Source organism: Tursiops truncatus, chromosome 1 (genome assembly GCF_011762595.2).
Source record: "Tursiops truncatus isolate mTurTru1 chromosome 1, mTurTru1.mat.Y, whole genome shotgun sequence".
NCBI lineage: Eukaryota > Metazoa > Chordata > Mammalia > Artiodactyla > Delphinidae > Tursiops > Tursiops truncatus.
In genome coordinates, this window is record NC_047034.1 from 54,286,126 (window position 1) to 54,306,437 (window position 20,312).

The window sequence follows — 20,312 nt, forward strand, 5'->3', positions numbered from 1 at the left end:
AGCCAACTCAGTGCTGTCTGCGTTCTCAATTTGTCAGAAAGGCAGCTGCTTGGAGCTAAATGGTCAATTCTTATCTTTATTCAGATTGAAAACATTTAAAAAGCCCCAAATTGTACAACACATATCCTGGATTTAGCAGTTAATAAAACAACATTTGAATTCTGCTGGAGCCCCCTTTTAACAACAATGAACAAAGATGACGCAGTATAACTTAATGGAGAGCAAAATGCATTTTGTCAAGACAGAGAGTGAGAGAAAAGGAATTTAAGAAATTATGTACCCTGAAAAACCACTCTCTAAAGTAATAAGCAAGGCTAATCCAGGCCTTACTGACTGAATAACTACAAAATAAGATAAACGACAAGCAAAAAAAAAAAATCTTTTGAGTTTTTCAGATTAGAATTCATCTCTGGGGCCAACTGCAACTGCAGATATTAAAGGATTTCTTTAATCATGTCACGCCCTGCTTAAAAAACACTGAGGCTCCACCAGCCCACAGAATACAGAGGAAATTTCTAAAGATGCCAATCAAGGCTCTCTGACGTCTTCTTAGTCCCCTCAATCCTGAACACACACAAACACCCCTGGAACTGTGCCCTTCTTCCTCACTCACTTTACTGTCCATTCCCCTGTCTCCTCCTTTCAAAATCTTTCTAATTCTTCAAGACCCAGCTCAAAGGCTACATCGATGGAAAACATCGAGATTTCTCTAGAGAGTCTTACAGTTGAAATGATTCCTTCTGCTGGGCTCCCAGAAGAATTTCTCCATACCTGGGATATGCTGCTTATCATGGTTTGCTATTTATTCTTGTTATGTAAATACCTTCCTCCTAGTTATACAGGGAGTTACCTGAGATTTCTCTAGCTCACCCCGACATCTCGAATGGAACCTAGCCCAGTTCCTGGCATGCAATCAGTGTGCATCTGCATTTAATTAAACAGGCTGTGCTCCATATACCAGTACCGTTGGAGCTTCCTCAAATTTCAAAACGCTATTTCATGCACTAGAAAATAGAATTCATCTGTGTGTAGTCTTTGGGTCAGAGTGGTGCTCTTACATGCTCGAAAACACATTGATAATTTGCACAATAAAGTAAATAACTCCTCTAGACCTCTAGAGCTAAACGTTCGTAAGTTGCCACCTCCAACATACGTGTTATCTGGAGAAGTTAATGGATATCAGATATTAAAGCAATTATTCAGTTCCTGATAGAAGGACCAAATCCAATGTAGTTATGTCATATAATTGGAAACAGCATGAATCTGATATTTGAACCTGTCATTAGCTACTTTTAGAGCAGATGAATTATCTGGTCTTCTGGATGTGGGTGAATATAATTTCTACAGGTAACTACTCCCAAGATTTGTTTGTTTCTAAAGGGTTTCAATGTCCAAGTAATCAAGCGAACACTTCCTACATTTATAGTTATAATTAATTAGAAGTTCTGAGCCCATGTTTATAAATCGGCCTGGCCCCGAGTTGGCCTCCTGGACATAAAGCCCTGGAAGCACTACTAAGACATGACCAGCTCCCTTACCTCAGGCACACACAGGGCATGTAGGGATTATTTTCATACATTTTCGTAACATAGTTTTAATTGATTTTAAACCTTCGTGAAGACTGAAGGTAGTCCCTTTAGGCAGAACTTCCTTGCATTTGGCCTTGATGCTGCAATCAACTCTGCTTATGCTGTGCCCTTCACCCCCCCTCCTCACCCACTCCCCACAACTCGTATCCACCTTTCCAACACCACCCCTCCGTGTGGACTGGGACACCACGCCTTCAGGAAGCCTCTTCTGGTCACCTGTCCCACACTGTGAGGGGCATCTATTAAACTTAAAGTAAGTGACTAATAATACAAAAGGACAGCCTTGCCTTGTCGTCCAGTTTCACGTGTATGAGTCTAGTCTTCTCAGCTAGATTATAAGTCCCATGAGGGCAGAGACCACTTTTTATATTCTAAACCAATTTCTCCGGCTGTTCTAATGAGTATCTTGGGCAAGGAAAAAAAAAAAAGCATCGATTTGGGCTGCAGTCTGTGTGGTCATCTTTCTTAGAAGAAACTTTGCTTTGCAGTTTTATTAAATGTAAAGAAAAGAAAGATGAAAAGCAGGATGATGACTGTTCAAGAAGAGTGACTGAACAGCAAACGGTGACATGCTGTTCTCCCAGCTTGAGAAACACAGATGAAAAATAGATATTAATGATAGCAAAAGGTCAGGCTCTTAGAAGAATTTCTGATCCAAAATGGTGGAGATTAATTAGGAATTCATTTTTTATATCCTACCTACTTCCAAAGGACAAAGGTGGCTGACGGAGGGAGGTTGTGGCATCTACGAATGAACTGAGAGTCTGGAAATATGACTCAGGATTTAGTTTGGCTCTAACTCACTGTGTGTAACTGGGCAAATCACTCCCATACTTTGAGCCTTGTCTATAAAACTGGAATAATCCCATTGCCCATTATGAGGATTAAATAGGGCTCTGTATATATGACTCCCTCTCTCTCTCTCTCTCTCTCTCTCTCTCTATATATATATATACACACACACACACACACACACATAGATATATAACTATATATATATGTGGTTATATATATATTTGTACATATATACGTATGTATATAGTCAAATGCTCTACAGATGTTAAGAATTCTCTGGGATCTATAGACGTTGGATAAATTCTCACCTAAATGGGATCTCTATTTACCAAAAATCATGGGGAAACCAGGTAGACTGTCAACCTTAGCTGCCGCAAAAGGAAGCAGAGGCTCCCAGCAGGAACACTTGCCCAGCCTCTCCCCTTAGACTGTAAAGCAGGAATGCAAACCTGGACGGCCTCCCCCTCACTTCCCATCGGAAGACTTTATTACTCCTTTGGTGTTATTCCCTTGATGGACCTTGAGGACCCCACTTTTCAGATGAAGAAGGAACTGCTCTGCAAGGCCAGGTCAGTTGGAATTCTCAAAGACAGCACAAGACAGAGCCAGAGGACGAGACCAGAAGCCAGATTCCTCCACCCAGCCAATGCGGTTTCTCTATCCCGCAGGGACACACACACACAAATATACTGGGCTGACCCACTTGTGCCAAAAAATGAGTGTGGCTCCATCACATTCTGAACCAAAGACCCTTCCGGCAGATCCCACCTGGAGGCACGTCGAGGGACGTGGTCCTGGAGCCGGGGTGAGGCGGCCAGTCCTGGGGGGAGGCGACTCCCCAGCCTGGCCTTGCATCTCCTCCCGCGTCTTTCTTGACAGCTCTGGGCCAGCCACCGAGTCCTGTCTGCAGGGAGTTTTCTGCCCTCGGGTTCTTTTCAGAAACCTGACATGCCCAATAAAGGCCTGGGGCTGATGGAGACAAGCGGCCCGGAGTCCTCCCAGCAGCCCTGATGCTGCCTCCTGACGCTGACACAATGGGGCCGGCAGTAATCACATTACACCCTCGTCTTTCATAATTACCCTCTTTCTCCAAGTGACAGAGCATCCCAACGGCAGGCGGGGAACTATTTTTAAACTAATTCTAACTAAAAAAAAAAAAAGAGTGTCATTTTTTTTCACAGATATGGTTCTGGTTTATAAAATCACCCCCAGGGACAGCGTGGGGTGTAAGGTTGGCAGAAGCTAGAAAATCTAAACAAAGCACTGGCTGCTCACCTCTCCTTGCCCGCCCCCCGCCCCCCGACAACCTAGACACTCATTTCTTTTCTTTCTTTTTCTTTTTTTTTCTGAAGCTCCTCTACCTGTGTTTGTCTCTTTCACGCCCTCTCTGGCTCTAAGAGAAAATAAAAAGGAGAAAACACAAAGGCAGAGCTTCAACGTGATGTGGCTCTTTCTGTCCCTCGTCGTCCCCTCCCCCTCCTCCCTCCCGCCCCACATCCCACCCTCCTGAGACCACTTCTCCCCTCCTCCCAGCCTGCCTAAAGGTGATGGCTCCCAGAACATTTTTCTGTAACAGTAGCAAAGCCCTTCAACGTGAAGAAACGAAGCCAGGAGAAGGCATGCGGAGGGGGGCAAGGGAAAGAAAAGCCACTGAAGGACAACTTTAGCTGGGGCAAGACTTGGCCGGGCCCGGGTGACCCGCACTCTCCCCGCAGGCCACCCGGGGGGACGAGCGCAGACCCCAGCAGCACGGTACCACCTGGGCCTGGAGGCCCGTCCAGCTGTCCACTCGCCTCTTACACATGACCCGGAGACCCCTGTGGTGCCCGCCATGATAATTATATTGATAAGGAGGCTGGAGTGGAGGAAATGAATCAATGGCACTGCACGGATTTCCTGAGTATCGATCTATCGAATTGCTGCAACTTGCTTGCACTTTCATTTGGAGGGTCATTAGCTACCTGTCGTGCTTACAACTGTCAGTGTACCATTGAACCCTGAATGTATTATCTGTCCCTCAGGTTTATGTTTTCTCCCTCTACCTGTAGAACTCTGTCTGTTGCTCTCACCAGCCTGGCGCTCTGCCATATTTTTCTTCTCCATCTTCTCAGGTTTCTCCTCCTCTTCCCCTCTCTCACCACCACTTCATCCTCTGACTGGCCTGTTTGGCTTCTATCCTGGAGTCTTACAGCTCTAGTCGGATGACTCATCTGAGAAACAGGAAGAGAGTGAGGGAGGAGAGGGGCTCTGCTGGTCCCCTCCAGCCTCCAACGTTGCTTTCAGTGACAGAGATCTTGCATCTAGCTTAGAGGTGCAGCCACCATTTCACACCAAAGCCAGAGCAAGCAGGACCCCTCTAAAGGCGACAAACACATCCACGTCGCGTTCTTGGATATGCCACGGGATTAGAACAGGCCTTCCTCATAGGAAGCTGCAAAAACCTGCCCAGCAGCATCGCTGAAGAGTGCCACGGAAAGGGGCCCGCCTGCAGAACAGTCGGTATTCCTTGTGATCCAGAGGAACAGGTGGTGGAAGTAGAGAATGAAGCCTGAAAGGGAAGCTTTCAGGGATACAAGAAAGAAAAGCCACTTTGAAATAATTATTAAGTGACGTGAGCTTAGCAAAACTAAGAGCACATTTATTAAGTAGGCATGAAATAACCATGAGTTTCATTCCCCTTCCCCCTCCAGCAGGCTTCAGATGAAATGAGAAAAATGAAGCCTCCATGCCATTCACCCCACCCCCTCTCACTGCCTGCCTTCAGAACGCATCCTCAGCCATATGCAAACGGGGAGAAGCAGAGAGGTCAGCGGTGTGGTTAACAACGGCTTGTGACTGAGCCTGCTGGGGACAGGCCAAAGGGAGCTCAGAGAAGTGAATGAAGCCGGCAGGGGCCAGGGCAAGCCCTGGTTTTCTGTAGCTGCTGGCTGGAGGGGAGCCGTCCTAGGAAAGGACAAGCATAAAAAATGTCTCCTGATCCCTCTAGGATCAAGGTTTACTTGCTTAGCGTTGTTCTTGATTCTCTGGGACACAGTGGAGGCTGGGCACTTTTAAATAAAAAGCCAGCAGACGAGCCTTCCCTCCAGGGTAAGAGACTAAAGCAATATCTGGGGTAGTAGCCGGGATTGGTGGAGAAAACATTAAGCGAAAAGTCATCGCTGTCAGGAGGTCCTAAATCTGATCCAGGGGGAGGAGGGTGTTGATTTGTAAGAGCTCTAAGTCTTTTCTTGAGAGTGCTATGTGGCTGCTAATTAAAGCTGGCTGAAAACAGCAGTTAAGAGGACAGACTATGGTCAGCAAGATCTGGGTTCAGTCCTGGCTCCTGCGCTCATTAGCTGTGCAGTCTTGGTCACATTCCTTGGCCTTTCCTGAAGCTCATTTTCCTTGTCCCCAATAATGGAACTTGAAAGAGGACCTACCATCATGGTGAAATCACCACAGAGCCCTGCTGGTTGTTTACAGCAGGTCTGATTGATGGATGCCCCCTTCTGATTGGTTGTTGCCTGAGCCATACCAGTTGCTAAATATCTTGGCTCCTAAATAGCACCCCTCCTAGCTTATAGGGTTGTTGTCAGGAATGAATGAAGTACTATAAGGAAAATGCTTAGCTTGGTACCTGGTCAATACTCAGTTTGCTATTGTTATGTATTGTGGATTGAATTGTGTCCCACAAAGAAGATAATGTTGAAGTTCTAACCCCCAGTACCTCAGAATGTGACCTTATTTGGAAATCGGGTCATCGTAGATGTAATTAGTTAAGACGAGGTCATATTGGCATGATGGGCCCCTAATCCAAGATGACTGATGTCCTTGAAGGAAGATGGCCCCGTGAAGACACAGAGACACAGGCAGAGCGCAATATGAGGATGGAGGCAGAGACTGGAGTGAGGCATCTACTAGCCAAGGAATGCCAAGCATTGCCCACCATCACCAGAAACTAGGAGAGAGGCATGAAACAGATTTTCCTTCAGAGCCTCAGAAGGGATTAACCCTGCTGACATATTGGTTTTGGCCTTCTATTCCAGTCTCCAGAACTGTGAGAGAATAGAGTTCTATAGTTTTAAGCTACCCAGTTTGTGGTAACTTGTTATGGCAGCCCTAGGAAACTAATACAATATTATAGTGGGTAGACTCCTCAAAGGACACGTAAGACCCTGAATTCATAAAGTAACAGGAAAGAGAAAACCTTAATGTTCATTTTAGTCCACTCTCTGATGTGATGCTTGAAAGCCCATCTTCAACATTCTCACTAAGTAGTCTTGTGGCTTGTGCTTGAACACCTCCAGTGACCAGGAACTCACTACCTACCATGACAACCCAATAGCTCTGACTATTATAAAAGCTATTCTTTACATGGAGCCAAAATCTGTAGATTCCCCCATTTGGGGGAAATTCCCTCCCTTGGACCTTTTGCTGTATAAAAGTCCAAACCCATAGCATTTAACAGCCCTTCAATACTTGAATTCCTTGAATAAGCCATATTCGTGCACATGTCAGAGTTTTAGCAAATGCAATTCCTTTTGTCTATAATGAACTTCTGTCTTCTCTACTTAAAGAGTCATCTATTAAAACCCAGTTCAGTATTATCTTCTGATACACTAGGTTATGCTGTAGGAAAAATCTGTGCTTCAAAACCAAAAGTTTATTTCTCTCTCATGCACTACACACCTACTGTACGCGGCCAGGGCACCCTTTATCATGGTCACTCAGGGACCCAGACTGAGAAAGCAGCCACCATCCTGAACATTGCCAGTCACCATGGATGGGAAAAAGAAAGCTCTGGGGGGTCTCCTGTCAGCAATGAATGCCCCCTCCCAGAAGTGACCCACATCACTTCCTCTCACAACCATCGGCCAGTACTAGTGACATGGCCTCACCTAACCAACAGGGGGCCGGAAAACACAGCTCTGGAGAATGTAGTCCTACCACATGTCTGGAAAGCCAGGCCAGAAATACTTGGCAAACAGGACTGACGATTACCCCACACCCTCTGCGTAGCTTCCCCTGCTGCCCCAGACAAAGTTGCTGTGTCACCTCCAGCCCTCTAGGGACATTTTGTGTGTTTTTTGGTCATGATAATGATCACACTGCATTGTAATTATATTTACTTGTGTTTCCATCTCTCTCATGAGGCTGAGAGTTTCTCAATGACAAGAACTAGATCATCATAAACATTTAATATGTGGATGCATTTGAGGGCAATGACTGTATAGCCACAATAAGAGCCCAAGTCCTTACAGTGGTTCACAGGCCTTCTCTGACCCGGCCCCCACTCCTTCTCTGATCTCATCTCCCCACATCTGCTCCCTCATTCACTCGCCTCCAGTCTCACTGTCACTCAAACTCACCAGGCCAGCTCCTGCCTCAGAGCCCTCACCCTTGCCGTTCCCTGTGCCTGGAATGCACTTCCTCAGCCGTCTGCTAAGCCCACCCCTCACTTCCTTCAGGTCTCTGCTCAGTGGTCACCTCATTAGACAAGCTTTCCCTGGCTGGGCTCTACAAAATATCCATGTGACTTCCCTGTCCTGGTACCTCCTCTGCTCTCTTCTTTTCTTTTCCTCCACAGCAGTTACCACTTGCTGACACAACACACACAAGTGAATGTTACATCATCATATATTAAATACCATATAATATGCATTATATCATACATTATATATGACATACAGAATTATTGTGGGTATTTATGTATTGTATGTCCTCCCCCTCCCACCCTCTCCCCCCCACACACACACTTAAATATAACTTCTGTGAATAAAGGAACCAGCATATAGTAGGTACTCAATAAATATCTGTCAAAGGAATGAATGATAAAGGAACGATAGCTCTGGGGTTGTCACTTCTCTGGACAAAAATGCTAAGTTCCTCCCTCTCCTACAACAAGATTTTGAGAACCTTCAGCATCCTCTCCACCCAGAAGTAATCAATGACAAGTGCAGTACAGAGCAAAACAGTCCCCTGCACATCCTAGTCTATAATTGCAATTAATAAAGCCTGAGTCTGTAAATCAACTATACTTCAATCAATCAATCAATCAGTCAATAAATCCTGAGTCTAAAAAAGGTTTTGGAGGTTACAAAAATCACACTGTTGACTAATTCATAGTCAGTTTGGTTACTGACTAAAATCTTGTGTTTTTCACACATAAAACTATACTTTTCTCTCCACATATAATTTTATAGTTGTTGCTTTGGACTGGTGTGCAACTAACACTTTTCCCTTTTAATTTTCCTGTCACTTGTCTTCCTTTTCACTTATAATGTCATTTATTCTTTCACTTATTTATTGAGTGTCTGTTCTGTGCAGAAAGTTCTGTTAAGTGCTATGGGTGCTACATGATAATTTTATGATTCCCCAAAAACAACCAACTATTCAGCAATATCAACATGGATCAGACAAACCAACTTTAGTTTAGCAAGTGAGATGGCTAAGGCTCCCTAGCCTTCAATGTAAATGTAAGCGTAAATGATTTATATCAGAGCCATTCCTGGGAAACTTTCAATGACATAAGGGCAGAGTGCCACTCCAAGGATGAAACGCCTAGAGCAGCTGAAAATGGGAAGGCAGGTAATATCTCAGATAGAGGGGCTTGAAAAGAGCTTACAGTCATGAGAGAAATTTGGTTCAGACATGTCACTCCATGTGTCCCCAAGGTTGATTTACCTCATCTGACGTAACCAGTGGATCACCACCTCTCCCATCACTCCAACAACCTCACCCTTCTTTGAACAAGGGTATGCTAAGGTTGGGCTTTCTGGCTGTCAAATGATGGAAGAGATTTCTCACATGTGCCAGTGATTTCAGGGTAGTCCTGGGATAGGGGAAGAACCAGGCAGTCTGGCTCCAGAGTCCAGAATCTTAATAGCTCTATTCTGTTCTGCTTCTTCTTCATATTGGAAACAAAGATTTTAGTCCAATATATAATATAAAGACTGAGTCATAAGACATGGTTTCCAAAATAGTCACTAATACAGATGACTCCTAATAAAATCATCCCTCAGAAATTGTCCAATTGAATTGAAATTGAAGAAAATAGTGAATAACGTGAGGATAATGGAAAGAGATTAAATGAGTTGGAGAATGATTGAACCTTGTGCTCACAGGGCATTTACTCATTAATTCATCTGCTTAACCATCTTCCATGTATCTACTCACTTATTCATTCAACAGCCATAGTACAGAACACTTTTGCTGTCCTAGACACACATCAAATACTGTGAATAAGATGTGGTCTGACCTAAATTGACTTAGCAGTTCGAGGCCAGTGGGGGGAGGCAGGGGACGAAGCTGGTGGGGGGGCAGGAGCAGACAAAGGAAACCCACAGTCTAGTGTGGCAAATGCTGTCAGAGGGGCTTTATAAGGAGTGAGAGATAAATTTAACCTGTGCTGGGGATGCTCCTTTGCCTCCTGAGGGAACAGGAAGAAAAAGATGAGAGGAGAATGCTTCGTGGAGGAAGGAACATTGGATCCGGCCCTAGCAAAATTTTCTAATCTCAATATTCTTGGGAAGATCCTATAACTAACACAATTTCCATCAGAGACAACAGAACATTGAACGTGCTTATCAAGACAAGCACTGGAGCATAGCAGTTAAGAACACAGGTTTTGGAGTCAGACCTGCATTCAAATTTTAAGCTTTCTAGGCAGAATTCACTCCATTACAGGATGGGGATAATCATAACATCCCATCATAGGTTTGTTCTAAGGGTCAAGTAAGATCCCCCGTGAGGTGCACGGCACAGTCTGTACACAGGACACATTCAGTTGATGTTAGCTGTTGCTTATCGCCTTCTTCCCAAATTCACATTTACTCTCACTCTGTTCCTTTGTCCTTAATCTTCTGAGCTCTAACATTACCTTTAGAACCAAAAATTTGTAAGCCTCTTTTCTCTTTTACACAGGGAATACAGAAGAAATATAATTTCTGTAAAACTGATTTGCATTACAGGAAATTTATCGTTCTCCATGGGTCTTGGTGACTAGGTAACCAGTAGAGGAGCTAATACATTATTTTAGCAATTTAAACAGGACCTCGGAAGAAAGGCACCCTGTGATCACAAAGCACTGGGACTATACTAATGAGAACATTAAAAGAAAGTTCGGCTCACACAGTCCCAGATAATCACAAATGTACCTAAGGATTATTAACAACCACAGTTACCTGGAACTATATTATCTGCCTGGTTGGTTATTCTAAAGTCAACTTGTATTTGAACAGATGAGCTTAGAGGAGTTAATAGGTTATTTTGAAGTGGCTGGCGGGACCCCTTCATTATAAATATCTGGCGAAATAAGAGGGTATGCCTAAGGCTCCATGGTACCCTTCATCTTAATTCTCACTCAGAAGTGAAAGGATGCTCTGAGTTCTCCTTGGAGGACGAGGCTAGCCACAGTGCCCCTGCCCCGAGTCCTCACATGTCCTCTTTGTTGGAACCACTTGCCCACTGTGGAGGCCAGACTCATGTGTTCTAGATAAGCCTTTTGGGAAATCAAAATGCCCTTCTGCAGAAGCAGAGTCCATTTTCAGGGGTTCATTCCTCTAGGGAACAAAAAGCTCTGGGCTTTCATGACCCTGGTAGTCACTTCCCAACCTTCCCCTTGAAATCCTCACTGCTATCCTTTAGCTTTGTAGGACTGTGCATAGCGTGGTGCCCAAGCGCAGGTCTCAGAGGCCATCTCGTTCGTTCCTTGGTTTCTCTTGCAAATTTCCACAACACCATGCTTTCTGCTGCAGGCCGGTCTTGAACCCAGCGCTCTGCTGAGAGGATGGGGGCAGACGGGGAAACAGTGGTCTTGAAGAACATGCTCATTGGCGTCAACCTGATCCTTCTGGGCTCCATGCTCAAGCCCTCGGAGTGTCAGCTGGAGGTCACCACGGAAAGGGTCCAGAGACAGGCGGTGGAGGAGGAAGGAGGCGCTGACGGCTACAATACATCCGGCAAAGAGCAGCCGGTGGTCTTCAACCACGTGTACAACATTAACGTGCCCCTGGACAGCCTCTGCTCCTCGGGGCTGGAGGCCTCGGCCGAGCAGGAGGTGAGTGCCGAAGACGAGGTGCTGACAGAGTACACGGGCCAGACCTCGGACCACGCGAGCCAGGTCACCTTCACCCACAGGATCAACCTCCCCAAAAAGGCCTGCCCATGCGCCAGCTCTGCCCAGGTGCTGCAGGAGCTGCTGAGCCGCATCGAGATGCTGGAGAGGGAGGTGTCAGTGCTTCGAGACCAGTGCACCAGCAGCTGCTGCCAGGAAAGTGCGGCCACAGGTAGAGTCTGGGAGTTTGCAGCCGGTCTCAGGAGGGAGGGAGGGCGCTGAGCAGAGAGGGAGAGTGAATGAGCGTGAGCCACCGCTCCCCTCAAACCTGGCTCCTCTTCACACAGAGGGAGAGAAGTGCCCTAGTCTGTAGCTCTCTGTTCAGACGTCTCTAAGATCTAAATGTGGTCCTTCCCGGGGGATTTGGCGTAGGGATTCTCTACAGCGCATAGTCAGTTTGAAATACATTAACCTGATTTTGGGGGGATGAGTCAGGTAACGATACATCGGTTCAGCACAGCAACTTCTGTGGTGAGCAGGGAATTTGACGTCTGTCTTCATTCATCTTTGGTTTTCACAGGCTGTTGAATTGATATCTATCCATGTTAACCTGAGGGACTAGAGAATTCAGGCGCTCTGTTCACTCCATCTCAGTCTTTCTCCCATCTGAGTAAATGATAGTCATTATAGTCTCAGAGGACCTGGCCCCATCTTCTCCAGCAAGATGGAAGTTTCAGCCCCTGCCCCCTCCACGGACGCATGTGGATGTACACGCACGTGCATGCACACACCCACTCACAGAGCTTATTACAACCCCCTCCCCTCCAAAGGCTGAGTATCCAGGACTTATACCTCTAGTCTCACCCACCCCCTGACTAGTAACACTTACCAATGACTATCTTGACCTCTCTGGGAGAAGTCAGAGCCAGACTTCCTGACTTCAAATCCTAGCTCTGCTACTTACTAGCTTGTGACTTAAGCAAGTTGCATAACCCATGACTTCCTTTCTCCATTGACAAATGGTGACAGACTAGAACATCAGGAGTTATTACATATAAAAGCCTCCATTCAGATGAAAGCCTGGCTTCTAGTAGGGACCTCACATGCAATAGCTGTTATCAGCTGACCCCCAATGAGCAGAAAGTGTGTCCCTTTTTGTGCCCAGCTCCTCTCACCCAAAAGGTACCTTCAACCCATGAAATTTATTCTTTAACAAGAGGACTGTGTCTTCCTTACTATCTCGGGTTCAAGCTTTTACCTTTTATAGTGGTTTAAATTAACCACTATAGTTATAGCATGGTAAGGGCTAGGGGCAGGAGATATGCACAGAATCCTAAAAAGATCACAGCAAACAGTCACCAAATGAGACAAGTTCTGGGAAGCCTTTGAAGTGACCCTAGTGCTAAGTTGTGATGAATGAGCAGAGTTAGTTAGATGGCAGGAAGGAGAGGCAGTGGGGTGTGGCTGCAGCGCATGTGACCTTGTCCTGCATCACGGGCCTGGTACTCAGCATACAAGCCCTCAGATCCCCTTCCGTCCCCAGAGCCAGCACCTGGGCGTCTTGGTCAGGGGCTGTCCTTGGGCTGTAAGAACCTCTTTGGCCTGGCCCAGGGAGACAATGGACATTTATACCCTCCAAGGGCAGCCTTTCGTCCCAGTTGAGGTGTGGCTTACACTGTGTCCAGAAGACCCTGCAGGACTGAACCCATGTGACACCCCCAGGACCTTGCCTGATAATGTGTCTGGCTTGGGCTCCAACCTCCTGAGTCTCCCCTTCTCCCTGACAGGTTTTTCCTGGGAGCACTTCCCAGTAAGTCACTCTCATCTGAATTCTCACCTAAAGTCTGATTCTAGGGAACCCGAGCCAAGACACACTGAAGGTGAGCCCCTGAAGGACGAGGGACCTGATCTCACTCATCGTCGCCCCCAGGGCTGTGCCAGACACAACCCCTATCAGATGAAAACATTCATGAAGTCGATGATGTACCAAACTAGCTTGAGCTTAATTCTCAGCAACACAAACCTGATCAGAGAGTGAGGAGAGGTCTCTGCCCACCCCGCCCATACCCCATTTACAGGAGGTTCCACGGCTGCCCTTTGACTTTCTCCTTGGCCCTTCCAGGACAACTGGATTATATCCCTCACTGCAGTGGCCACGGCAACTTTAGCCTCGAGTCCTGCGGCTGCATCTGCGATCAAGGCTGGTTTGGCAAGAACTGCTCGGAGCCCTACTGCCCCCTAGGCTGCTCCAGTCGGGGCGTGTGTGTGGATGGCCAGTGCATCTGTGACAGCGAGTACAGCGGCGACGACTGCTCAGAGCTCCGGTGCCCGACAGACTGCAGCTCCCGGGGGCTGTGCGTGGACGGGGAGTGTGTCTGTGAAGAGGCCTACACTGGCGAGGGCTGCAGCGAGCTGAGGTGCCCTGGGGACTGTTCAGGGAAGGGGAGATGTACCAACGGTACCTGCCTGTGCCAGGAGGGCTACGCTGGTGAGGACTGCGGCCAGCAGTGGTGTCTGAACGCCTGCAGTGGGCGAGGACACTGCCAGGAGGGGATCTGCTTCTGTGAAGAGGGCTACCAGGGCCCTGACTGCTCGGCAGGTAGGGAGGGGAGCTCGGCGGGGCCTTTGTCAAGGGTGGTCCAGCAAACTGGCTGGAGGTGGGAAGAGAGATGGGAGGGAAGGTGAATTTTAGGCCGAAGAATTCCCAACTGGGTCATGTACACTTGCTTTCCAAGACAGCTGATTTCTTGAGTCAATCACAATTGACGAGGCAGATTTAAGGGGGGGAAGGGTGGAAACCAGAAAAGGTCAAGTTCAGGCTGAAAGCTGAATCTTACCCCAAGACCGGAACAAAGTCAATGGTAATGATGCTGACAGCATTTCACTGTCCTTGAGATGGAAGAAAGCGGAGACTCAGACCATGGCAACACCTTAGGCAAGGGACCACCCTAACTCAGCCCTTCCCAGAGCTCCACCTACTCCAGAATATGCCCCTTGCCTGTTGCCATAGTCTGGGGACACGTCCTTTCACAGTGCTAGGGCATGCGATGGCGGTTAGTCTGTGATAGTCAGACTAGCAGGGCACTCTGGCTATTTTAGAGCTTGCATGTTGCAAAGTGCTATTAATTTTTGAAATCATCTAGTGTCCACATGGATAAAAGTATTCCTAGGCAAGGAATTACTTGTCACTAGGAATAAACTACTAAAGGCATCGAGCAACAACGCACGTTCTAACTATTAGTACAGCATATTAAAAGGTCACGAGTCGCTTTGTTCCAGATGACATAGCAAATTGGAACCAACCCCATATGTGTCTGCACCATGGAAACCAATCCAAAGGTGATGTCCCAAAAGGAGGACCTAAATCTATCAGTGGGAAAATACCAATATCTCACTGGAGATCATTTTCTTTTGCCTAAAATCAGATTATTGTCACTATCTCACCGTTATTGCTCATCTTCTGACTAAACCAGTGACTCTCACTGATAAATTTGTGTTTTAAACAGTACAGATTGAGTGACTGATCTTGATCTTTTCCATTTGTAGTTCAATCTGTAACAGTGGGCTCAGAGTGCTCATTGGGAAAATTGAAAATAAAAAATAACAACAAACGAACATTGTTAAGCTTTCTGATGGGTTGATTCCAGGAATTTTCTGATCAACCTTCTGACCTTGGTTTAAGGGGGAAATCCTGGGAGGCCAGCTTCACAAGCCTTTTATTCTTGAGCATCATCAGTGATTCCCACCTAGGTACCAGACCAGTCAGACAAGTCTCCTGCACCTGCAACTTCAACCTAAAATTTTTTAAAAGATCGATGGCAACAACTAAAAGATAAACAACAACCCACTGCTTAGGAAGAAAAATATTTTCACGTTCTTCTATTTTTTTCCACAGTCAATGATTTCATTTAGCCTCCTAATTTTGTTTACTGAATATCTTACTGAAAATATAAATAGCTGTTATACCAGTTGTTCAGACGGAAAAGTCAAGCAGAAGTTAAGCTTCGTCTTTCTGAATCCAAAGTCCTAGGTAATTGCTGGGAAGAGGAGGCTGAAGCATGATCCTATTCCCACCCACAGGACGAGGCTCCATGAGGCCCCATCATAGGATGCTAAGGAGGCTCCATGAGGCCCCATCAGAGGATGCTAAGGGTCCATTTGGGCCCTTTTCTATGTACGGCTATTCTGTCGTTCACATCCTTCTTAATAAAATTGATCTCTGTTGGGTTGTACATACTTCTCATGTTCTTGACCCTCCTTTTCCACAGGGATGGGTTCATTTGCAAACAGAATCTTAATCTGATCCAGGGTCCAAACTGAACTGGAGATAAGCCCTTCTGGTCACGCAGGGAAGACTCAGGAGCTGCTAGCGTAACTACAACTGGGTTGAGCCCAAACCATGAGCACATGTTACCTCCAACACGCTACCTCTGTGCTGTTTGAGGAAGACTTCTGGATGCCCAGATAAATTACTTTACAGGTTCCCAAAGCATGTGAGGAGGGACAGTTGCATAATCTCCATCTGTTTCTATAGCAACCATGGAGCCACCACTGATTCAGCAGGTGCTGCTTTCAAGGCTTTCTTGTCTTTTAAACCAAATGCCATGGGTCTTTTCCAGAGAAGTAACTAGGTCATTATCTAAAGTGCTACTTCACTTGCTCTTTGTGAGACGGCTCTAGGAGAGGGGCTGCTTATCCACTGCTTGACTTTTCTGGCCAGATGCACCCACTCCAGCATTACTGCTCCCCTCGCCAACAGCAGTGAGGAGAGGAAAGAAGAGAACGGGTAAGGTGAAAACATGGAGAGCCACAAAATGCACTTCTCCACAGGTCATTCTTTTCTCTCTGGCAAGGGCATGGAAAGTGGCTGCCCATTGTGTGGACTTCATTCTGAGGCTCCTTAGGCCGCTAGAGCTTAAATGCAATTGAATAGAGTCGACAAGGCCACTCTATTTGACTCCCAGCCTTGATCGTTCTCATAGCGGGCCATGGGACCAGATCTCAACCTTTCTGCCTCTGTTCTCTGGCCCGGTAAAGACAATAGAACAAAAAAATTCATGAATATGAGCACTTAAAACAGGCTTTGAAAGAAGCTACTCTGGGCTTCTCATTTTACAAATTGAAAAAAGCAGCAGCCCTGAGAGACAGGAAGATTTTTCCACAGCCAGACAGCTAATTAATGGCAGGGCAAAAATAAGAACGCTGGTCTCCTACCAACTTCTAGAACTCTTTAATCCTCCCTGGGATGCTAAGTAGAGTGGAATCAGAAAATAAAAATTTTGAAAGCCACATACACAAAGAAATAGTCTTTTGACATGAAAGCTGAGCTCTGTCAAATGATAAAAAATATTAGGTGTTGGAGACGGGGTAAGGAAGCACGTCCAACCATTTGTCCACGCCTGCCCCCAGGGAAGGAGGTTTGGCCACAACTCCCTACAAAGCAACAGGATGAAAGAACAACCAGAGCAGGGGCTTGAAACAATCCAGAAAGCTGTTCCCTGGACTTCAGTCAGACCTGCAGAGATTCATCACCCTCAGCCTCTGCGTCTGCTAGCACTGCGGCCAGCCCAACCTTTGGCACCTGAAATCACTTGCTCCTCCGAGCGAGACACTTCATGGAACTAATTCCAACTGCTCTCACCACATATGTGCAAAATTGATGCGAGATCTAAAAAGTAAACAGCATGGCATCTTTGCAGATAAGCAACTCCAATTCCTCAAGCCGCAGTTTACTCCTTTTTAACTGCCTGCTCTTCCCCAAGTTCCCAACTTGGAGCCCCAAAGAAAGTAATACTAAGAATAATTCGCAGCCCCCCCGCCACACACTAAATTCCTTGAATCAAGGCATACGGCTCTTTTACAGTTTGCTTTCTAGCAATACCATTTCATTTTATAAGAATTACTGACACCCAATGTACACAGCTGCTGCTAAGTTATAGGGTGAAAGGTGATGGTCTCCTCCTTGGAGCCACCGCTCTCAAGAATGCTTCTCCCACAATAGACACCATTGCTTCTTTCTCATCATTACCACCACCAGGCTCAGGTCTCAAGATAAAAAACTTGCCAAGTGAAGTTGTCAAGATGAAAAAATCCTTCTGCACCTGTTTTTTACTTTAAAATCCCCAAATGCTCTGCTTGGATCATTCTCCTTCGTCGTGATTAGCTTTATTTTCTGGAGAAAGGCACTAAAAATGAATACACTGACTTGTCCCAAATGCCCTAAGAATTGCTGGTGACTTGAAATTTGGAATGGCTGTTTCTGTCACCATGACAGGAGGAGTCCCACACAGGAAACTTGGAATCAGCATGTTGAATAACAAAAGGCAGGCCCTAGAGAAGCCTTTCTTTTTTTTTTTCTTGTTGTTGTGCTTTTATTTATTTATTTATTTTTTAACATCTTTATTGGAGTATAATTGCTTTACATTGTTGTGTTAGTTGATGCTGTATAACAAAGTGAATCAGCCATACGTATACATATATCCCCATGTCCCCTCCCTCTTGCGTCTCCCTCCCACCCTCCCTATCCCACCCCTCTAGGTGGTCACAAAGCACCGACCGGATCTCCCTGTGCTATGAGGCTGCTTCCCACTAGCTTATCTATTTTACATTTGGTAGTGTATATATGTCCATGCCACTCTCTCACTTCGTCCCAGCTTACCCTTCCCCCTCCCCGTGTCCTCAAGTCCATTCTCTGTGTCTGCATCTTTACTCCTGTTCGGCCCCTAGGTTCTTCAGAACCATTTTTTTTTTTTAGATTCCATATATATGTGTTAGCAAACGGTATTTGTTTTTCTCTTTCTGACTTACTTCACTCTGTATGATAGACTCTAGGTCCATCCACCTCACTACAAATAACTCAATTTTGTTTGTTTTTATGGCTGAGTAATATTCCATTGTATATATGCCACATCTTCTTTATCCATTCATCTGTTGATGGACACTTAGGTTGCTTCCATGTCCTGGCTATTGTAAATAGTGCTGCAATGAACATTATGGTACATGACTTTTTGAATTATGGTTTTCTCAGGGTATATGCCCAGTAGTGGGATTGCTGGGTCATATGACAGTTCTATTTTTAGTTTTTTAAGGAACCTCCATACTCTTCTCCATAGTGGCTCTATCAATTTACATTCCCACCAGCAATGCAAGAGTGTTCCCTTTTCTCCACACCCTCTCCAGCATTTATTGTTTATAAATTTTTTGGATGAATGGCCATTCTGACTGGCATGAGGTGATACCTCATTGTAGTTTTGATTTGCATTTCTCTGATGATTAGTGATGTTAAGCATTCTTTCATGTGCTTGTTGGCAGTCTGTATATCTTCTTTGGAAAAATGTCTATTTAGGTCTTCTGCCCATTTTTGGATTGGGTTGTTTGTTTTTTGATATTGAGCTGCATGAGCTGCTTGTATATTTTGGAGATTAATCCTTTGTCAGTTGCTTCATTTGCAAATATTTTCTCCCATTCTGAGGGTTGTCTTTTCATCTTGTTTATGGTTTCCTTTGCTGTGCAAAAGCTTTTATGTTTCATTAGGTCCCATTTGTTTATTTTTGTTTTTATTTCCATTTCTCTAAGAGGTGGGTCAAAAAGGATCTTGCTGTGATGTATGTCATAGAGTGTTCTGCCTATGTTTTCCTCTAAGAGTTTGATAGTTTCTGGCCTTACATTTAGGTATTTATTCCATTTTGAGTTTATTTTTGTGTATGGTGTTAGGGAGTGTTCTAATTTCATTCTTTTACATGTAGCTGTCCAGTTTTCCCAGCATCACTTATTGAAGAGGCTGTCTTTTCTCCATTGTATATTCTTGCTTCCTTTATCAGAGATAAGGTGACCGTATGTGCGTGGGTTTATCTCTGGGCTTTCTATCCTGTTCCATTGATGTATATTTCTGTTTTTGTGCCAGTACCATACTGTCTTGATTACTGTAGGTTTGTAGTATAGTCTGAAGTCAGGGAGCCTGATTCCTCCAGCTCCGTTTTTCTTTCTCAAGATTGCTTTGGCTATTTGGGGTCTTTTGTGTTTCCATACAAATTGTGAAATTTTAGAGAATCCTTCTTAAAAGAAGTTTCTTACCTCTAGGATAAGCACCAGTCTGGAATTGGTATCCTAAATGATAGTCTGAATTATTCACTGATGTAGTTTATTTTTGAGGGCTGTGTATAAATGAAGGAAAGCATCTGGTACAATCAGTGACCCATCCTACAAATTGTAGGGGAAAGAACACATTAAGTATTGATCTTGGTTTGATTATCAGCTCAGCTATGACCCAACTCCCTTACTTTTGGCAAGTCCTTTAGCCTGGGTCTCAGTTTCTCCATTTGTTAAGTTGGGATAATTATATCTACCCAATCTACCTCATAGAGCTGCAATTAAAGGATTTTTTTTTAAAGTCTAGTTAGATGGTTTATCTAAACATGTTTTATAGACTGAAATGCTATGCAAATATAAAGTGGTATCGTACACTGGCTTAGAGATTCTAGAAGCATTGTGCCTGGGTTCAAATCCTAGCTTCTGTGTTTGCTGACTCTGTGACTCAGTTTTCTTCTCTATAAAACAGGGGTAAAAATAATACCAATTCCATAGTGTTGGTGAGAGGGTGAAATAAGAAAATCTATGTCAGAATGTATAGCATTGTCCTTGGTGCATAATAAATGCTCTATATAACCATGCAAAATACTGATAGTTGTATATACCAACTCTTCTTTCCCTGGTCCAGGAGTCATCTGGTATGCATTATACAGGCTACCCCAAAGATCTTAGTGCAATTCAAAGCTTTCATCATGCCAGAGTTAGAAATGATACATGCTTATAAACAATCATTTGAAAGTTTGATTATTTAAATTTCATTTACATTCATCTAGTTTTATAAATTCTAAAAAAATAAATTAAAAATT

At 45.0% G+C, this 20,312-nt stretch overlaps 1 protein-coding gene and 1 long non-coding RNA gene across 3 annotated transcripts in view; one reads left to right on the forward strand and one right to left on the reverse strand.

The window, feature by feature from the left end:
• Positions 1–20,312, reverse strand: part of LOC109552916 (uncharacterized) — a 371,016-nt gene that overhangs the window by 143,666 nt on the left and 207,038 nt on the right. The window lies entirely within an intron of this gene.
• Positions 11,152–20,312, forward strand: part of TNR (tenascin R) — an 83,062-nt gene continuing 73,901 nt past the window's right edge. The window contains exons 1-2 of the mRNA XM_019952114.3: positions 11,152–11,650; positions 13,541–14,017. Coding sequence (XP_019807673.2) covers positions 11,152–11,650; positions 13,541–14,017 — 976 coding nt within the window. The remainder of the gene's footprint in view (positions 11,651–13,540; positions 14,018–20,312) is intronic.